This window comes from Mastomys coucha, unplaced genomic scaffold, assembly GCF_008632895.1.
Source record: "Mastomys coucha isolate ucsf_1 unplaced genomic scaffold, UCSF_Mcou_1 pScaffold20, whole genome shotgun sequence".
In the NCBI taxonomy this organism is placed as follows: domain Eukaryota; kingdom Metazoa; phylum Chordata; class Mammalia; order Rodentia; family Muridae; genus Mastomys; species Mastomys coucha.
Genome location: NW_022196903.1, coordinates 133604040 through 133623407, shown reverse-complemented (window position 1 = coordinate 133623407; position 19368 = coordinate 133604040). Strand labels below are relative to the sequence as shown.

The following is a 19368-nucleotide window of genomic DNA, read 5'->3' as shown; positions in this document are numbered from 1 at the left end:
TGACCTCAGGAGCTGCAACAGACGCACACAAGACTTGCAAAAGTTCAAGTCAGACAAAAGCCCCTCTCGCAGAGGGGAGATGAGCATGGAGACCTTCCACTAGTCTAGTTGCTGTTGGTGCTTGATAGTTGCCGGGAGAAGGGGAGTTGGTTTTCTGTAAGGGTGAGGACCCAGGTAGATTAACCACCCATCAGTGGATGGCTGACACCAGGCAGTATGTGCACAGCACAGATTGGACTAGATTGATTTATAAAATAGAAAAGGAAAGGGTAAAATTAATAACAGGTCCTGAAAGGGGTGATCATGGGAAGAGTTGTAGAAGCATAAGTGGGCATGGTCCCAATGTATGGAATTCTCAAAGAATTAATAAAAAATATTTCAATCTCAAAATTATTTCTTTTAATTATTAATTGTTTCTGCTTTTCTTATCTTTCAGGTGCCAAATGCTGTGGGCATAGTATGTTTATGAACAAGTGATTTCATTAACTTTCATAAATTTAATCAATGTCCTCTTCGATAATCTTTCTTTTACAACCTTCTATAAATTCTTTTACAACCTGTAATTCACATGATGCAATGTTCCCATGTTATTCTAAAAAATACTACATAAACACAGTCAACTTAATATCAAAGGTTATTCCATGAAGAATGGTAAAAATAAATTAATCATGGGTAATTCTTTGTTAAGGATCCAGTCTGACAAAGTGTGTGCACCATTTACAGCTTTAAGTGGTCAGAGAGCTTACCTTTCCATTCCCATAAATGTTCTTAGTGCCTGTACATAAGCTTTCTTTTCCCCTCTATCCTTTTAATTATTATTAAGCATTTAAACCAACTCACAAAAAATAAAGGTTTAGGAAAGCCATTAAATAGAATGAAGGTTGTCTATTTTATTATGAGTCACAGTCTGTAGTCATTATCTCAATAGGGTGAAAGGAAAATTAATACTCACCTGGAACCTAACTTTTATTAAGTGATCTTACAATGAAAAATAAATCTGACATGTTTTCCTCTTCAAGTGAGAACAACACTAATTATACTCAGGCAAGAATTATGAAAATTCTTAGCTGCTCACCTGTGTGCCCAAGTCTCTGGAACATTGTGCAGGGAACGCACCGTGAAGCTCAGGTGGGACGGGAGCCCAGCGTGGATGTGGGAGACAGCTCCAGGTGTGTGCACAGGCTGGAAATCTGTACAAAAGCTACTGCAGTACACATCAATTAGCTGATGGATGGACCTTGATAGTTCAGCCGTCACTTTCTCTATGCAGCCTAGGGAAGCAAAGGATAGAGATCGAGATGTCTGTGAAGGGTCGTATTTCTCATAAGCCATCAATTATTGCTTTGAAATCTCTTATAAAGAAATTTAAATAAAATTTAATTAAAATGACCTGTACTAACTGAAGCCAATTAGCCATCTGGGCCTCCGGAGGCAGCTTGGTATAGCTGCAGCTGGATCATCTCTCTAAACGCTTCCGTATCTTTTGCAGTACAGATTTTGAAAAGATAACCTTTTAGATACAAATTGGAGGCTCTTCTTATGACTAGCCTGGCATACTGACCAATTGAAATTTGCAACCAGTCATCTTCTAATTTATGGATGTTTTAGAGTTAACTTCAAGAAAAGGATTATATTTTCTCCATGGTTTATGATTACCGCAAACATTGCAGGACACTCATCGCCTCTTGAGTGACACCATAAAGGGACTGGAACGATGAGAGCTGGTTTTAAAGGTCAACTGGACATTACCTACAGTCACCTGTGGGTTTTCTCTTTGTGTTGGGTTGGCCTGAGGCATGTCTGTGGGGGATTGTACTGGTTGTTGCTTGCAGCTGGAAGACCCAACCCATAGTGGGTGGGCTCCATTTCCTAGGCTGGATCTCTTGAACTATGCAGGACAGAAGAAAGATGGATGAGGGTCCATGCATTTCACTCTTTCTACTCTCCACTGTAGATGTGATACTTTAAGTCCTTACTTTGACTTTCTCTAGATAATAGCCTGTGACTTTGAATAGAAAGCTAAGCCCGTTGGTTTCTACATTAACTTTTCCTTCCTTCTCTCTCTCTCTCTCTCTCTCTCTCTCTCTCTCTCTCTCTTTCTTTTAGGATATTTTGTCATAACCCATAAATGAAATAAAGGAAATGAGGGCAGTGATAAAGGAAAATATAACAAGCTAACGATTTTTCTATAAGAGCAAAGGGATTGCTAAGAGGACAAATCGGCACATTCTTAGTGTCTGCTGTGACAGGGTTGAAGCGCAGCCTGAGTAGTCAGGTCTCTGGCACAGACGTTTATGGACACATGTGTAACTTTCTTCAAAGTTGCTTCTCAAACAAAAATTGTCTTGGTTGTTTTGAGAAGAAAACGGCACAGAGAGCTGGTGTTCTTCTTGTGTGTTCTACACCGTTCCAGTGTTAGAGGATGTGGGCTCCTTAGGATGGGGAGCCAGCTTCAGCATGTTACTTCTTCCCACAGCCTGTCCCCCAGCAATGCTGCCCACAATTAGGCACCCTTTGTTGTTGCTCATCAATGCTATTATTCACCTATTCATAAATGCACACAAAATTTATGATAGACAAACTGTACTTATTTGTCTTATTTTTTAAATGGTGCTCCCTCCTTTTTTTTTTTGCAACAGCCTGGGGGAAGATGAGCAGAGAGAAAAGGCTCTAATTAAATTTCTCTGAGAAATCAGCAGTGGGAATTAATGAAGCAGAAGCAAAAAGCACTATTATAATAATCCTGAAGCAAGCCTTGTCAGACTCTGAAGGCCACCCAACAGGGATTTTTTCCTGAATCATGGGTGGTAGAAATTTGGAAGTTTCTAGAAGAATGTTGTTTTCTCTTTTCAAATTGTTCTGTTGGTTCTTTGGAACAAGAAGCATGAACTTTCTGTCAATAACTTCCAGTATTGTCAAAGTACGACAGTGAATTTATATCTAACATTATTGGTTTGACCTCAAGTCTGTATTTTTGAGAACTTTAATTATTTTGGCACTTATTCCACTCTGATCTTTATTACTAGCTCAGACAGACAGTTCTGGGTTATTATTTGCTTCTGAGAGTTTGCTTAGTAATGTCCTGATGTAATCTGTTTCCAGAACTCTGGATGAAGAGTACATTTCAAATGTAAGATTATCAGAGGACGTGGAGATAGGTCCGTTAGCAAATAACTGCTACAAAGGCATGAAACATTAGATCAGACTCCAAGGATGCACCCCAAAATCTAAGCATGGGGGCTAGAGACCACAGGTGGTGAAGGACAAAGACCACATGCTCTTACAGAGGACATGGGTTCAGTCCCTAGCACCCACATGGCAACTCACTATAGTCTGTATCTTTAGCTACAGAGGATCTATTTCCCTGTTTGGCCTCTATGGGTACAACAGTACATGCAGCCAAACATTCATACACAACAGATGAAAATAAATAATTTAAAAAATCTGACGCATGGTTTGCATCTGAGGTCCCAGCACTGGGAGGGAGAAGCAGGTGGCTTCCTGAAATTTGGTATGCCATCTGTCGGGCCAAACTGGTAAAAAACTCCAACTGTATTGTAAGACCTTGCCTCAAAGAAACAAAGTGGAATGTGACTAAAAGAGACAGGTGGTGGCGACCTCTAACCTCTAAGCACATGTGCATGTGCACATATACCTGCACACACATACATGCACAGCAATTACATCATCAAACTATTTTGTGAATCAAGATCTTGAGCTTGATAGAGAAATACAGTGAAATAATATCTATCACACCTGTATTTTCCCAGAGCAAAGAATTGCAATGTTACTTTATTAGTAAATCAAATATATTAATTGAAAGCTGTTGTGATTTGATATAGAGTATAGATCTTTGGACACAGTTCTGTTTATTTATATGGAATCTCATATGCTAACACCCTGAGAAGTAAGAGAGGAAGAAACCTCATTAAAAAACTCCAGATAGAAGGGGGTGAGCTTCATTAGCATAGCGTGCCTGTGCTTTCCACAGATGGTCATGAGACTCTGTGCCAGGAGTGTCGAGAGGCAGCTTGTGTGTCCTCTACCTCTCTATAGCTTAGTGTCTTCTGACAATCCCCTTTGCACCAGTTTGGGTGTTTTCACCACATCCTTTGTCCCTGCATTACTTCTAGAATGGCACATGGAGGGTGATTCTAATATCACTGATCTACTCTTTCCAAATATTGGAACTGGAATTGAGACTATATATTTCTCATGCAACTATTTACTAGAAAGATTAACGATGTGGAAGGATTTTTTTTTTTTTTCAAAATGCTTCCCATAGTTGCTTCTGCATTTAAGCTTATCAAGTTAGTTATGTAGTCCCTGGAAGATAATCAGAATGTTCCTGTGCCAAATATGATTTGACACAGCCAAATCATAGCCTCAACAACAAATACAACAGCCTCAACAACACACTATCTATTTTGTGCCTAGTGGGACAACTGATGATTCAAGGTGATTCAAGAGCCTTGGATTGTAGAGCTAAGAAGTTGTAGAGCTGATCATGGAAACTACATCTTCTGATTGGAAAGTGGATCCTGCTCTGAAGCACGTGGTCACACACCTACTCTTGATTGAAGTAGGACAATCTACTTCAGCTTGTAGGTCCTCCATCCCAGATCCTCTGTGGATCTTGCTGCAGAACCCAGTCCTTCTGCCTTGTCTATCAGCTGGTCTTTCAAATATAGCTTGAATCTAAATGAGAAATTAATGACTTTGGAGATAAATGCTTACAACTTTTCTCACATCTGAATCCAATTTATAGTGACTTCTTGCAGTATCTTAGGGTGACTAAAAGGATTTTTAAAATAATTCTTGCTGCATATGGTGAGAAAAGTGTTTAATTCCACTTCTTGGATAGGAAAGCAGGCAGATCTCTGGGAGAACAAGGCCAGTCTGGTCTTAAGAGTGAGTTTTTGACCAGCAGCTGGCTACGTAGTATCAGTCTCAAAACAATCAGAACAGAACAGAACAAACACATACACACAGAGAAACAATTGAAAAATAAAACAAAACAGAACAAAACAACCACCACAACAAATCTTTTCCCTGTTAGGTATCTATACCTTTCTCATTTTATGAAAAAAACCCAGAAGGTTTAAATAACACCCTTCTAAAAGATTCTCTTGTGAACTTAGTATTAAGGATCTGAGTAAGCCATTTCCCTCTTGTGTGTGTGATCATGTGTTACCACAGTATTTAGATATGTAATTGAAGAAAAAAGGCAACAGAATTCTAAGGCTTATGTCTTTTGTTCCTTTTATTTTTTAAGTGTTCAAATATATATATATATATTTGTTACCTTTTTTTGAAGTCTCTGAATTCTGATGAAAATTCTAAAATGTGGGAGGAAAAAAAAAGAATTTGTGTTACTAATCCAGGAAATAATCAAAGTAGTAATATCTAAAAATCAACACATGATACTTTCTCTGGGATGAGAGAGCAATGAAAGTGTCTCTCGGTTTATTTACCTATGCTGCAGATTAAATCTATATAGTATAATAAGAAATACTTCTGGATATTGAAGTGAATAATGTAGGTTATTACAGTTTTTAAAAAGATGTTGCTCAAATTGGTTGAGCCTTTCAGTATGAAAGCACCCTGCAGACCTTTTTGAAGCTCCATCTCTCCACCATGACAGGAACCAATCGTCTGTTACAAGTGAATTTCAAACGCTCATTGTTGACTGCCTATCTCATATTATTAGCAGGTATTTATACACAAGGTCTGAGAAACATTCTAAAGAGTCTGTATAAAGTGGGATGAAGAACCTATAGATTTTCCCATTGGTTTTATTTCTGTCTGTTTTTAGGGCATTAATTAACTTATAAATTAACTTATAGGTGAACACTGAGGAAAATATATTAAATCAAATCACAAATCAAAACCACAATCTGAAATGTAATTATTATTTTTTTTTGCATTCTTCCCCTTGTCATTTGTAATCACACCACAACAGTGCAACTATATTTATGTCCTTTTTGGAAATGTGGAACTCCTTAGCTGGCTTGGGGCTTTCTGGCTCTAAGTTCATTACCATGAAAACTATACATCATGAGTCACATATTCACTAGAAATACTGTTTCCATGGAAAGGAAAGTTCAAGTTTCTTATAAGATCCATTCTGATTGACAGAAATGTTGAGAGACTGAAAAATAATTTTACTTTACCTATGGGCTCTTGATACATTGACCATAGTTGTCTAAACCTCCCATACTCCTGGTATTTTTTAGCCTCAGCTCTCTCGGCAGCCGGACAACAAGAGTGAATTACCATTCAAGCCATTTTTTCCTTTGATTAAAAATATTAAATTTTGTCTCTAAGGAAGTTAATTAACTAAACAGCATATTTAGTAAGCACGCAATCTAGAGAGTAGCTGTTTCTTTATATCAAAGAACTTCCGTAGGATTCCTTTAGAGAGGAAATATTTCCTATGGTAAAATATAATTAAATTTGAATGTAACCTTTTGATTCAAAATGTCATTCTATGAACCTCAGAAGCACTTGTGTTAGGTAAATATTTCACAAGAATGTAGCATCAAACAGTAGTCCCAACAACTCAGGTAATATCTTCATCCTGTCTAGGTGGAGCAGACTACTTGAGCTGTTAGCCTGGTTTGACTAGAATTCAATTTATTCAGAAATGTAGACATGTATTACAAAAATCACCATGACATCCACCTACAGCACAATAGGAAAGAACATATTTTCCACTCTGTGCTTCAGTTTTCTGGAGTAGTTTATAAAAGTATATTAAATGAGTCTGAATAATAACTTGAACGCTAAAGATTGCTTTCAATACTAAATAGGAACATAGAAGTATAGTTATGATTTAATTCTTCATTTTGCCAAACTTTCATCTATTACTCCCTTAATTATTTCCCTACATGGCAGGAAATTGTGTCTTCCATGATGACCAAAAATGCAGCCAAGGAAAAAGCAAAGCGTCTCAATTTGAGAGTTGCTGGCAGAGATTTGGAGCCCTCCCTCTGCATTTGTTATCTTAGAGAGTGGTGGGAAGACAGATTGAGTTTGTTGACTTTTTAACTTAATTGGTTACTGCACAAATCCTGAAAAGTGTATTTAGTATTTTGTGCCAACATTCTTCTATTCATAGGCTCACAATTAAGATAAGGATGAAAAGCAGTGAGCAGGATAGGGGCACACAGCACGGAAGTGATGAACTTCAAATTCTGTAAAAACAAAATAAATAACTAGGATCTTGGGGTTGAGGTAGAGATGAGTAAGCCATTTATTAATGATTCACTTTAAATAGAATAAAATTCTCAATTCTGTCCATGAAAATCATGATCTTCATCAAAATTAGAGGCTATCTATGATTTCAGCTGAAAAAGAAAAAAAATCACACATTTAGTGCCTGAAAACATAAGGTCTGTGTGCATTGTGTAAATCTAAGCTTTTCTTGAGCATAATCCCCCACGGTGTTCCTAGAAAATAGGTCATTGTTTTTCCGCAGAAGGTTCATTTGACTTCACATCTACTGAGAAGTTGGGTATCTTGGAGAAAAAAAAATTAGAGTTGTGTTTTAGGTATTTTAGGAAGTGACTCCTTGGGAGATCAGACATTTTATTCCTTAGAAAACTTTAATATCAAGTGAAGTGCTTCTTCATCAAAAAGTGATTTTCCTCTCTCTTTGCTCCATTACTCATTTCTACTGATTCAGTATGAGGTGGATCTAAAAGTTGAAATCCAGCCTAACAGTCTCCACAGAAGAAAGGATACACATCCACACTTCCATATCTGCTCTGCTGTGACAGAAGTCTATGTTGGCCATGAGATGAGGAAAGGGTAAAGATGGGGCTTGTGGTACTTAATGCCTCCATGCTGACCCTGGGAGAGAGACTCAAAGCTACCACAAGAATAGTCCCAGTTATCAGGTGGTAACTTGGCTCTGATTTAAGCTCACCATTGAAAACAAAGAATGGTTAATTAATTTGTAACAATCAGATTCAGGTAAGAACTAGCATACCAATAGCAACTCAGTCCCATTTGCAGCACTGAAAGATTACAACGTATGCTTATAGCTCTACATGCTTGCAGTACTCCGAAAAGGTAAGGACCAAAAAGACATAAAGTATGTGATGGGAGCTAATTCACACTGGCTTGGTTTTCTGGATTGACTCCATTTAGTAGAAGTGAAGAAACTTTTAATTATCAAGTTTGCAGGACTATTTATTTTCAGAACATGTAGGTGGTATGCTTTTCAAAACTGTAGTATTTTTTGTTTTTGTCGACACAGAGAGAACAATGCAATCAAATTAAAAGTGAGGGTGGACCCAAAATATTTCTCACCCAATTGTCATCTACGAAGTTTATAGATCTTAATATCTATACAAAACCAGGTTTAGAGACTACAAAGTTATTTCATTTGCTTCTATACTAGTGGTGTAGTGGTTAGTGGTGACTATCTGTTTGACACAATCTAGAGCGAAGCCTTGGGGTGTTTCTATGATGGATGATCTAGATAACTCTGGCCTTTGAGCACCAGAGTTATCTTGATTGCATTAACCGAAGTGAGAAAGTCTCCTTCAGATAGTACCATTCTATGGCTGGGATCCAGGATTATGTGAAGGGAGAGATAGATAGATAGGCAGATAGATAGACTAGATAGATAGATAGATAGATAGATAGATAGATAGATAGATAGATAGATAGATAGATAGATAGATATAGAGGAGTAACAACATGCATTCACTGAGCTCCCTGACTTCAAAGGCAACATGGCCAGTTATTTCCAGCGTCTGATGCCTCAATTCCCCTGCACTGATGCACTGTTCTTCACCCTGCACTGATGCACTGTTCTTTACACTGCACTGGTGCACTGTTCTTCACCCTGCACTGATGCACTGTATTTCTCACTGCACTGATGGGAAGTTCTTCACCCTGCACTGGTGCACTGTTCTTTGGGTTGTAACTTCCAGTCAACACTGCTTTCCTTACTGAGATTTCTGTCATATAGCCCACCACAGACAAAGCAAAGTAACTCAGTAATTGGGAAAAAAATCTTAAAGAAAAATTCAGGGAAACAAATACAAATCATTCTTAAACATTAAATTTGGGGATTATTGATTTTGCTGATTACTTCTTTCAGCTGATGTTTATTTTTAGCACATTTAGTGATCTGAGTCTGGGACAACTTAGTATTGTTGTCCTCACTGCTCACAGAATGCAAATATATTATTTGTTCCCATTGTTTAATCATAAAACAACTTCTGATTAAAACAAGACATAGCCATGCATTTAATTACTGACTTTGTGTAGTCACTCTGGTGTCGGCAGCAAGAAGCAGCCAGCATACTTATTTACACATTCAGTAAAATATGATTATGTATATTTGAAATCAATCTTTTGAGAATTTCTAGACTAATGTATTTAAAAGGAATAAAATCTTTGTTGTTCTTTCCATGCAAATAAGGAATTCTTGTAATAATCTTTTGTCCCTAAATACCATGTGCAGCAAATTTGAATAATAAAGTGGACATGTCAATACCAAATCCATGGCATTGCAATGAGAAACTGTTGAAGCAGAATAAAATTATATTAAGTGAGTAAGTAATATGTATCAAGTGTTAATTACAATAGTTCCTCTCTCATGTGTTTCAAGGAGCCTGTTGTCAAAGCTCTTCTAAATGTACTAAGGTGAACATTTCAGAAATAAACAATTCATCATTTTTTAAGTTAAGCATCATTTTGAGTAGTACAATGGAAACCCTCCTTGTCCAACTCCTTTCTGCCTAGGACCAGATCATCCCTTTGTCTCCTGTATCTACCCAATGTGTGCTACTTACCCATCAGTCACTTAGTAACATCTGAATTACCATATCCATTGTTAGGGTTCGGAATACTTGTGTGCAAGTAAACATATTTGACTCAATGACTTTAAAGAATAACAATAATGATGCTGACAGTTGTGCTGTGTTACGGCATAGTATTATATTGCTATATTTTATCATTTTTATTAGTTCTTTACCTGTCTATATTGTAAATTGAAACTTATCATGGCTAAACTTGTAGCAAGTGACACTGATATATGGTATCTGATAGTATGTCTCTGGAGAGGAACTATCATATTGCTATTATATTATTATTATTGTTGCTTTATTATTATTATGTGCTAAAGTAGCAGACAAGTTGTGAACAGATTTCACAAGTATCATTTCTGATTAGCATACACACTGGAAAATTTACTTTTTTCTTGAGATTTAAAATACTGTATAATGCTCAATTTTTCCAAACCCTTCAAAATAGGAAATGGTTCAGGGTATAGTTTCTGGAGAACTTCCCCAGAACGCTCAGTATCAGTGTCTACCTCACATTCTGTGGAAAAGCACATATGCAGTCTACTGCCTTCTAGCCTCATAGCCTCACTATTCTGTACCTACACACAAGACCATCATCACCAGTCTGTGCATAGACCTACTAGCATGCTGTGCAGTGTAATAACTCAGACATCAGAGGACTCTGCACCTAGAAATTTTGAGGGAAGTCACAAATTTGCTGAGTGTCAGAGTGTTAGCAACTTCCTTTTATCTTAATTTGAATCTCTTTGGTATAACAATTGGGCTGCCCATACTTCTGAATAATTGAAATATACTGTGAGCTCACATATAGACATACATGTACACACAGACAGATAATTTCCAGTCAAAAGCTTTCCATCCTCTTTAATTGATTGTTGAGTGCAGATTTAATTATGCTGTAATAGCAGAAAATATTTACCTGTGATGGCCTCTGCAGAATTAGATGTAGTTCTTTTATGGCATCTGAAACTTGTTTGGTTTCAATACACCCCAGAACACTGCATATCTTTTTAACGTCTTCAATAACATTATTCACATGTGGCTGTAGATGACAAGATCACATAGCACCATTTACTAAATTCTTATTCAGTTGGTCTCTTCCTCATGAAGAAGGAGTGGAATGCAAGGCAGTTAACTCTTCTCCCATCAAAAGCTTCCCTTTAATTTCACATAACTACTTTAATAACTAGCTGAAATCTATTTTAACATTATTTCAAATAAAATGAAAGAGGGAATAAAGGGAGAAAGAGATAGAGGAGGAGGAGGAAGGTGTTGTAATATGGCCAAAAGAATGACCTGTAGTGAACAAAGCTTGGGCAACCGAGGGACACTCCAGGAAAAAAGACAGAGGGCCTTTCACCTCAGGTGCATTTTATTCCCTGTATTGGTCTTAGACTTGATTTCATGCCTCCTATGATAAGCACATTCAATTTGTAAGACATATTTATTCTTGTTGGATATCAGGTCATAGTTATAGAGCCCAATCTGGTCCTCGTGCTGTGAATCCGGTTATCACCTTCTGCTTGCTTTTGTGCTTTCCCAGGTACACAGGCCAGGCAGTTGCATTTCAGTTGTTCTGTCCTGGCAAAGTTCTGACGAAGGACTGCTCTGTTAATATTTAGTATGTGCATTGTCGGTTATTTACATGCATTTCTGATTATGCTTTTCTAAACTCAACCTTCCTTGGGTCACAGCTTTCCTTGTTACATTCATGTATAAAAGCACACTGAAACTGAAGTAAGGTTGTCTGTAGCATTAGATTGTAGTCTGCCCCATTCTTTCAGGTTCTCAGATCCCAGATCCAGCAGACAAGATCTGCACAGGTCAATGACAGTGGACAAGAGGAGTGATAAAACAGGAGAGTAAGTGAGAAAGATAAGGATTCACAAAATACTCGAACCTATGTTTTCTGGAATATTTTCTTAACAAAACATCAATTAAATTTTACATTCAGGAGGTTTTGTTCACTAATAGGACACAATTTCACTTATTTAGTGGAAAGTAAAACTGCTTCTTGATGCCTTTCTAGTACAATTTAAGAGATTTTTTAAAATAAACGCTGAAAATAAATTTAGGGAGAATAATTAATGAATACCACAGAAGACAAAAGAGACATCCCTCAAATGTGAACAAACATGACTGATGAGCAAAACTAAGAGGGGGTTATTTAGTTAAGAATTGTTTCAATTCTTTCACAGATTGAAACCATGTAGTTGTTTATTAAAGCATGAAGGACAAATATCTATGAGCAATCACCCCAGGGAAGAGTCAGCTGCTTCATTAGCATGTGACTCATCAAGGTGGACATATCGAAAATTACATGGGTAACAGAACCTACATGGTTAGTAAACTCAATCAAAACACATACTTCTCTAATAACCAGAGAGTCAGGGCTGCAATTTATGTGAAGTTTCTGTAATTTCCATCAATACTGGGTTGTAATTTGGACTATCATGTTTAAGACTGGACTTGACAAACTAATATGGCTCCTTAGATTAACATTACCCTTGTTAGTAGATGTAGAGGAATTTTAATCCAGCAACATGGCTGCTCTGGCAAGGGATCACATACAAAGATTTTCTAGGTCTGTGTGATCTGACTGGAATATAGACACACTTTAGTCCCTCTGACTGGATACAGAGATGCTCTTTGTCCACACCTTTAATTCCAAACAATGGTGGTAATGTTAGTTTGTAGAAGAAAACAGCCATGTTAGGACGTAACATCTAATTGAGGGACAAAGTGATAAATCAGAGAAAGACTTGACAGAGATAAGATACACCCAATTCGATACAAGAACAGCAGAGGAAAAAGAGACTACTTAAGAGCAAAAAGAGAGAAAAAAAGGGGTGATATGGTTGGTGATGGGTGTGTATGTATGTATGGCAGCTTTACTGTTACAGATTTACAGAGACCGGTTGCAAGTGAAAACAGAATGGACTGGAGGATTAAGAGCCAGAAGATTAGAACAGATTGTCAGAGTTAGCTTCAGGCCAAGCAGAGCAATTCAGTCAGAAGCTGAGAGAAGCCAGCTTCAATCAGTCAGCTTGGAGGAGAGTTTGGGCCAAAACACCTGAGTTTAGTCAGCCAGCCAGAGTTCAGAAAGAAGAGCTAGTGAGAGTGAGCTCATTCAGCAGTAAGAGTAAAAGTAACTTTTATAAATAGAAAGTTAACATTTTCACTGAGGTCAGCACAGCTCTATGGGAAGGTTTCATGCTCTACCCACAATCCTCATTTAAGTATTTACTCCCATATGCCTAGACAATGTCTCCACTTCATGAGGAATCATATTAATTGACTAGTAGGTTGCTATCAAGATTACATGAGATAAAATATAAAAACGTGTAAATCATAAAATTCTAATGTTTAATTTTGATTGATTCACATGTTTTTAATTATAAAAGAATCAGATCTTATCTATTTTGCACAGACAACTAATGAAGTGAGGATTAAATGCTATAATATCATTGTATACATACAAGGTGGTGTTTCTTGACGTGTACTGGGAAGATCCCAAAAGCGCAAATTCTTAAAAATGCAAACATATTATCAATTAAAATGAAAATCCAGATCACCTCAGGGCTCTGGCAATGTGGGATCTAGTTTACCCTGTATTAGCCTTGCAGTATATCTTACTGGCTTGTATAATCTATGTCTCTCATTTTATAGTCACCAAACTCCAAATGATAAACATATTAACTGTAGTAACAAGTCACTGAGAATGCTAGAATATGTTGAGTGAAAAAATGCAATCATAAAAATTACCTGGCAAAAGATTTAATATGAAAAACTGACAAAGACTGGATTTACCATGAGCCTAAATTTTATTTTTTGGCATGGGAAAAGTGTAGTTTCAGTGGCTGGAGATATTATCATTTAAGGAAGGTGACCTGGCTGACTTTGGCCTTCACCACTTCCCATATAGATGAGAGTGACCTTACATACTCAATACATGTGCGTGAACTCACACACACACACACACACACACTCACAGAGAGAGAGAAAGAGAGAGAGAGAGAGAGAGAGGAAGAGAGGGAGGGAGCTTTAAGCACAGAAGAGATTCTGGCACCATGAGGTTTTATGAGTACTATTATATATTATATATATCATATATATCATATGTATGATATTTATATAATATACACACATATGTATGTATGTATATATGTATATATATACATATACATATATATATATATATATCAGGATCTACGCAAGGGATATGAAACAACATTCCACCTAGCTTTTACAAATTTGAGATTAAGAAACACAAATACTCTTTATTCACACATGGACACACACACCCTCTATGCCCAGAAAAGTGAATATACAGCTTAGCCCATAACAGAGATTGATTGATTGGTCCTCCAGAAGACAGAAAGCTAAGGGGAATCTTCTAGTCTGAGTTGCAGCTCAACGTTGGTCCTTCAGGGGTCCCAGGAAACTATGGGTCTGGATTTAGATTCTGACATGAGGACTTATTGTTTCTAGCTCACATTCAGACAGGTGCTGATAGACTAAACCTCATGGTTGGATGGGGTGAGGGAAGGGATGATTGAGCTAAGACACAGAATCAACAGAGGACAATGGGTGGGTTATAACCTGTGAAGGAGAAGACAACTGCCTTGTAGGGAGCTCAGAACACTGTTTCCTTCCTGTAGTGTACTGTTATCTGAAACACTGACAGCCACACCTCTTGTTATACAAACCTGTAAATATTAACCTATATTATTTATACAGAATTGTGTTAATAATTTCTGTAGGTCAATATGATTTGGATATGAGAGGCCCTGCAGTCTAGTAGGTGGGACCTGGCTGAAAGAAGTAGACTGCCTGGTGGCGGGGCTTACAGGTTACAGGTTAGCCCTTACAGGTTACAGTTTAGCCCTTCTTTCACCCCAACTCTATTCCTTCTGTTTTGGCTACATGAAGGGGCAAACTTTCTCTCTGATCATCTATTTCTCACCACTATGAGCTGACTGCTGCCATGCCTCCTAACACAGTGGATGGCATCCCTTCAAACCCGCGAGCCCCATTACACCCTTCTGCTTTAAGCTGTTCCTTGCCAATTTTCCAGTTACAGTTATAGGGGAATAACTATTTCAGAAGTTGGCATTATTGGTGTCTCATGCAGAAGCAGACTCAATGCATCTGTGTGGACACACTTTCCAACCATTCTCTAGTACATGTATATGTGTGTATGCATATGTATGCATTTGATATATATATACATGCATACACACATGCAGTCATAAACATATGCATCCATGCACACACATATATGTGTGCACCAAAACATATGTATATACATGCACATGCACAGAAGACACATACATACATATGAACGCACACACATGCACTCATGTACATATGCACACATGCATACACATTTAGTGTGTACACAAATACATATATATACCTGGGTACATGCACAATACAGTGGTTACAGAGAAAATTTGTTTTGAATGGTCAAGTCCTATGAAAGTCCTGTATTCACATATAAAGGAAGGTAAGCTTTAGAACAATGTGATTAAAAAAAACCTCTCAAAAGTATTGATTTAAGAATTGAGAATGTATTTCCAAGAAGAATGAACTCCTCCACTTGCAGGCTCATAAGCATCAGGGTAGATTATAGAAGAGCTCTGTAATCTGCAGACATTTGGACAGGGCTAAATTCCTCCTAACTCTGAGTTAATGAAACCACAAACAGTTATGCAATACTGTGTTTTGTGGAACAAGTTCTGAATTTACCTCTGAAGACATTTGATGCACAACAGCCCTCACAGCATCCTGGTACTTCACATAATAAACTTACCCGAGAAGTGTGTTGATCACTAGAAAACATGGATGACAAATATTTCTTCTCCACATCCTCCTGGAAAAGAGAATAGACCATCACAGGAATGAAAGAAAACTAGCCAGCATGGGATTTCTTACTGGTGACAGAGACAAAGGCAAGCTGGTTTTAAACTGCCTCACAGTCCTTACCCACTTCCAAACTTCACAGAGATCTGAAGCAGTGTCTGTTTAAATCTTGAGTATCTGTTTAAATATGCTGGCTCAAAGTATGAAAATCAGCTCGTGACACGAGAGTGTAGGATGCTTTCCTTTCTAGTTTTTTTTTTTCCCTACCATGTTGTTTTCCTTCTGAAGAGATGGATATTTTCTCTGTAGGAGCACTTTAACTTGGCATGTAGAGCACTGGGCCAATTGTTCAATGTGAAAGCAACCACCATAGAACAGCACATAACATACCAAGTTGTGAATATCTATGACCTCTGTATAGATGTGAGACCACAATGTTACCAAGTGAACATAATCCCGAAGACATGGAGACATGGGACACATCACGTGCTTAAGCTTTGGAAAAGAATAGGAGGGAGTGCAGGCACCATTCAAGTACATACAAAGATGGGGGTTATTTTAAAGAAATTCTTCAAGACAGGTTTTGAGTTAGCACACTTGTTTGGAACGGAAGGGCCTACTCAGCATAGGTGTGTAGCGATGAGCATTGTCTAGAGACAGGAACAAATCCCTGCCCTCTTGTCTGGCCCTTTTTATGTATAAAAGTAAAAGCCTTGGATTCCTGAGGTAGGGGTAGCAGTAGTTGGCTCCTAGTGAAGCAGAGAACAAACATTAGAAATAGTTTGGGCACAGATGATTCTCCTCTGCTAATAAAGGAAGAGTAGAGATGATACCAATGTGCACAGGGGGCACCCTGCCTTGAGTCCAGGATCTTACTACGTGTCACTTCCACTCAGGCATTGGTAACAGGATTCTCTACTGCACAAGACTAAATCCAGATATGAGGAGGAGTTTACTGTGTATAGGAGAATCACTGTCCCAACCAGAAGTCCAGGGACAAAGTCAGCTTGTGGATGTGCTTGACTCTTACAACAAAAACCCTCTAGGCTCTAGTGCCAAAAGGATGAATCAATCATTTAGTAATAAACAGAGAGAGAGGATGACAGAGAGGAGAGAAAACATGGAGAAGGTCCTGTGTACAAATGTCTTCACAGGGTTACACCCACCCTACACACTAATAACCAGCAGAAGAAAGCTAACCACCTGATGAACTCAGCAACATTCACCTCAATCCCCAATATAGTTCTACACACACTGTCTTGCATTCAATAAAAAATTAAGATTGTCACAGAAACACAAGCCAATGCAGCTATTTGTAACTAGGATAGAAAGATTAGTGATGTCAAATTATGAAATGACCTTGATATTGGGACTAAACATCAATTCTAAAATATGCAGATAGATTTACCAATGTGCTTAGTAAGGTGCCTAAGAAAGACTCAAGATAAGAATAACAATGAGAAGACTATGTGTGATCAATATTTTCAATAAAACATGGGGATTAAATAACTTCCATTGTGATATAAAGAGCTGTTGGAAACATGGCTCATCATTAAAGAGCAGTGGCTACTCTTCCAGAAGGCCTGAGTTTGATTCCCAGCACACACACACACACACACACACACACACACACACACACACATCTATAACTCCAGTTGCAGGAGATCTGAAGCCTTCTCTGGAATCCAAAAGTATAGTATGCTCACATGATTCATATGCATATAGGAAATATTAAATTACATAAAATAATAAATAAAATAAGAACAGAACAAGACACACTGTGTAGAACCTGATATGTAAACATGTGGCTAATAGTTTTTTAAAAATGATGCCAAGTTCCTGCAATTGAGGAAAGTAAACTATTTTAAATAAATGAGCAACTTTCTGTGCACTTAAAAACTAACACCTCCGCTCACAGAGGAACTGTGGACAGCTAAAGGTGCTGGGGTGGGGCTCTTTTCCTTCAGCACTGTAGTCACCAATATGTTGTCTTGCTCCACTAAGTAACCTCATTCCTGTGCTTATGCAGGCAACCTCAACTAATCTCATTGGTCTCACATGTCTACAAAATAAGGCAAAACAAAAGAAAAGACGTGAAAGGCTGAGTGGTGTGTTGGAAGAAGAAATTGAGTTAGGTGTAAGGGAGAGGGGGGACGAGAGAAGGTAATGGGGCCTCAAAATAATCAGATTCATTGTATATAAGTATGAAAATGCCAAAGAATTAAAACTTTGAATGATTACCTCTGTACACAAAAGAGCAATTTGAAATGGGACATAGGATTGCAAGGCAGAAAACTGTAAATAGTCCTAAGAAAGCTGGAAAAAGTATGCAAATCTGTGGAAGCCAGTCTTCAATTAATAGTATAAAAAGTGTAACATAAGTTTTTAACCTGAGATTTAAGTGGAAATTCAAGTCCTGAAGGGATAGCTCAGTGGTTAAAACATCTCCTGCTTCTGGATAATACATGAGTGTGGTTCCTGCTGGATAATACATGAGTGTGGTTCCTGCTGGATAATACATGAGTGTGGTTCCTGCTGGATAATACATGAGTGTGGCTCCTGCTTCTGGATAATACATGAGTGTGGTTCCTGCTGGATAATACATGAGTGTGGTTCCTGGCAGCCACGTCAGGTGGCTTACAGCATGTTTGCTATAAAATATTGAGGATGATTGCTACATTTATCAAAAAGTACATAAAAATTTTTAATAAAAAATAAAAGTTATGCCGGGCAGTGGTGGTACATGCCTTTAGTCCCAGCACTTGGGAGGCAGAGGCAGGCAGATTTCTGAGTTAGAGGCCAGCCTGGTTTACAGAGTGAGTTCCAGGACAGCCAGGGCTATAGAGAAACCCTGTCTCAAAAAACTAAACAAAAAAACAAAGAAAGAAATATTAAAAACAAATCATAATTACACATACTTCAAGTTGGACTATGAAAAAGGGAGCTATGCCATGTTGTGAAATGTACATAAACTTATTGAATAGCTGTGCATGAACATCCCAAAATTTATACCCTAGAAAAATTATTGATATTTTCTCAAATGTCTGCAAATAGTATAGGAGATAAACTGAGGTCCGTTTTTATTCTGATGGAGTACTATTCAACACTTAAAATGAACATAGCCAACACATGGAACAAGCATATTTGTGTGTGTGTGTGTCTGTGTTTGCTTGTGTGTGTGTGGTGTTTGTGTGTGTGTGTGTGTGTGTGTGTGATATGTATGTATGTGTTTCTATGTCTGTATCTGTGTTTGTGTGTGTGTGTGTTTCTGAGTGTGTGTTTCTGAGTGTCTCTGTGTTTCTGTGTGTGTGTTTCTGTGTGTCTGTGTGTGTTTGTGTGTGTGTGTTCTATAGGAAGAATGTGATGGTCAGAGCACAGAATATGTTATCTCCTTTCACTATTGGGTTGCAAGGACAAGTTTGGTGACATGCATTTACAGGTGCCAGGTGGAGCCATCTTGTGGGCACAAAGGGCATGTCTTCCATAGAAGAAAAAGTGGAAGGGCCCAGAGTTAACAGAAACCAGCATTACATGGCCCCTAGCCAGTGTCTGGCACATAACTAGCCTTCGTATTGTATATGCACTATTAAATGTTCATCGTGTGAAACCCAACATACAGAAGCCCTAGGGCGAGTGCAGACGGTGCTTCCTCCCTCCCTCCCTCCCTTACTCCCTCCCT

The 19368-nt window shown here is 38.0% G+C and overlaps 1 protein-coding gene across 9 annotated transcripts in view; it reads right to left on the bottom strand.

Moving 5' to 3' along the window:
• Pik3c2g (phosphatidylinositol-4-phosphate 3-kinase catalytic subunit type 2 gamma) overlaps positions 1-19368 on the bottom strand; it is a 337297-nt gene that overhangs the window by 245272 nt on the left and 72657 nt on the right. For all 9 annotated transcript variants that reach the window (XM_031383723.1, XM_031383725.1, XM_031383721.1 and 6 more), the window contains 4 exons: positions 15640-15699; positions 10744-10866; positions 5306-5339; positions 1076-1271 (listed from right to left, as the gene is read on the bottom strand). In XM_031383723.1, the coding sequence (XP_031239583.1) occupies positions 1076-1271; positions 5306-5339; positions 10744-10866; positions 15640-15699 (413 nt within the window). The remainder of the gene's footprint in view (positions 1-1075; positions 1272-5305; positions 5340-10743; positions 10867-15639; positions 15700-19368) is intronic.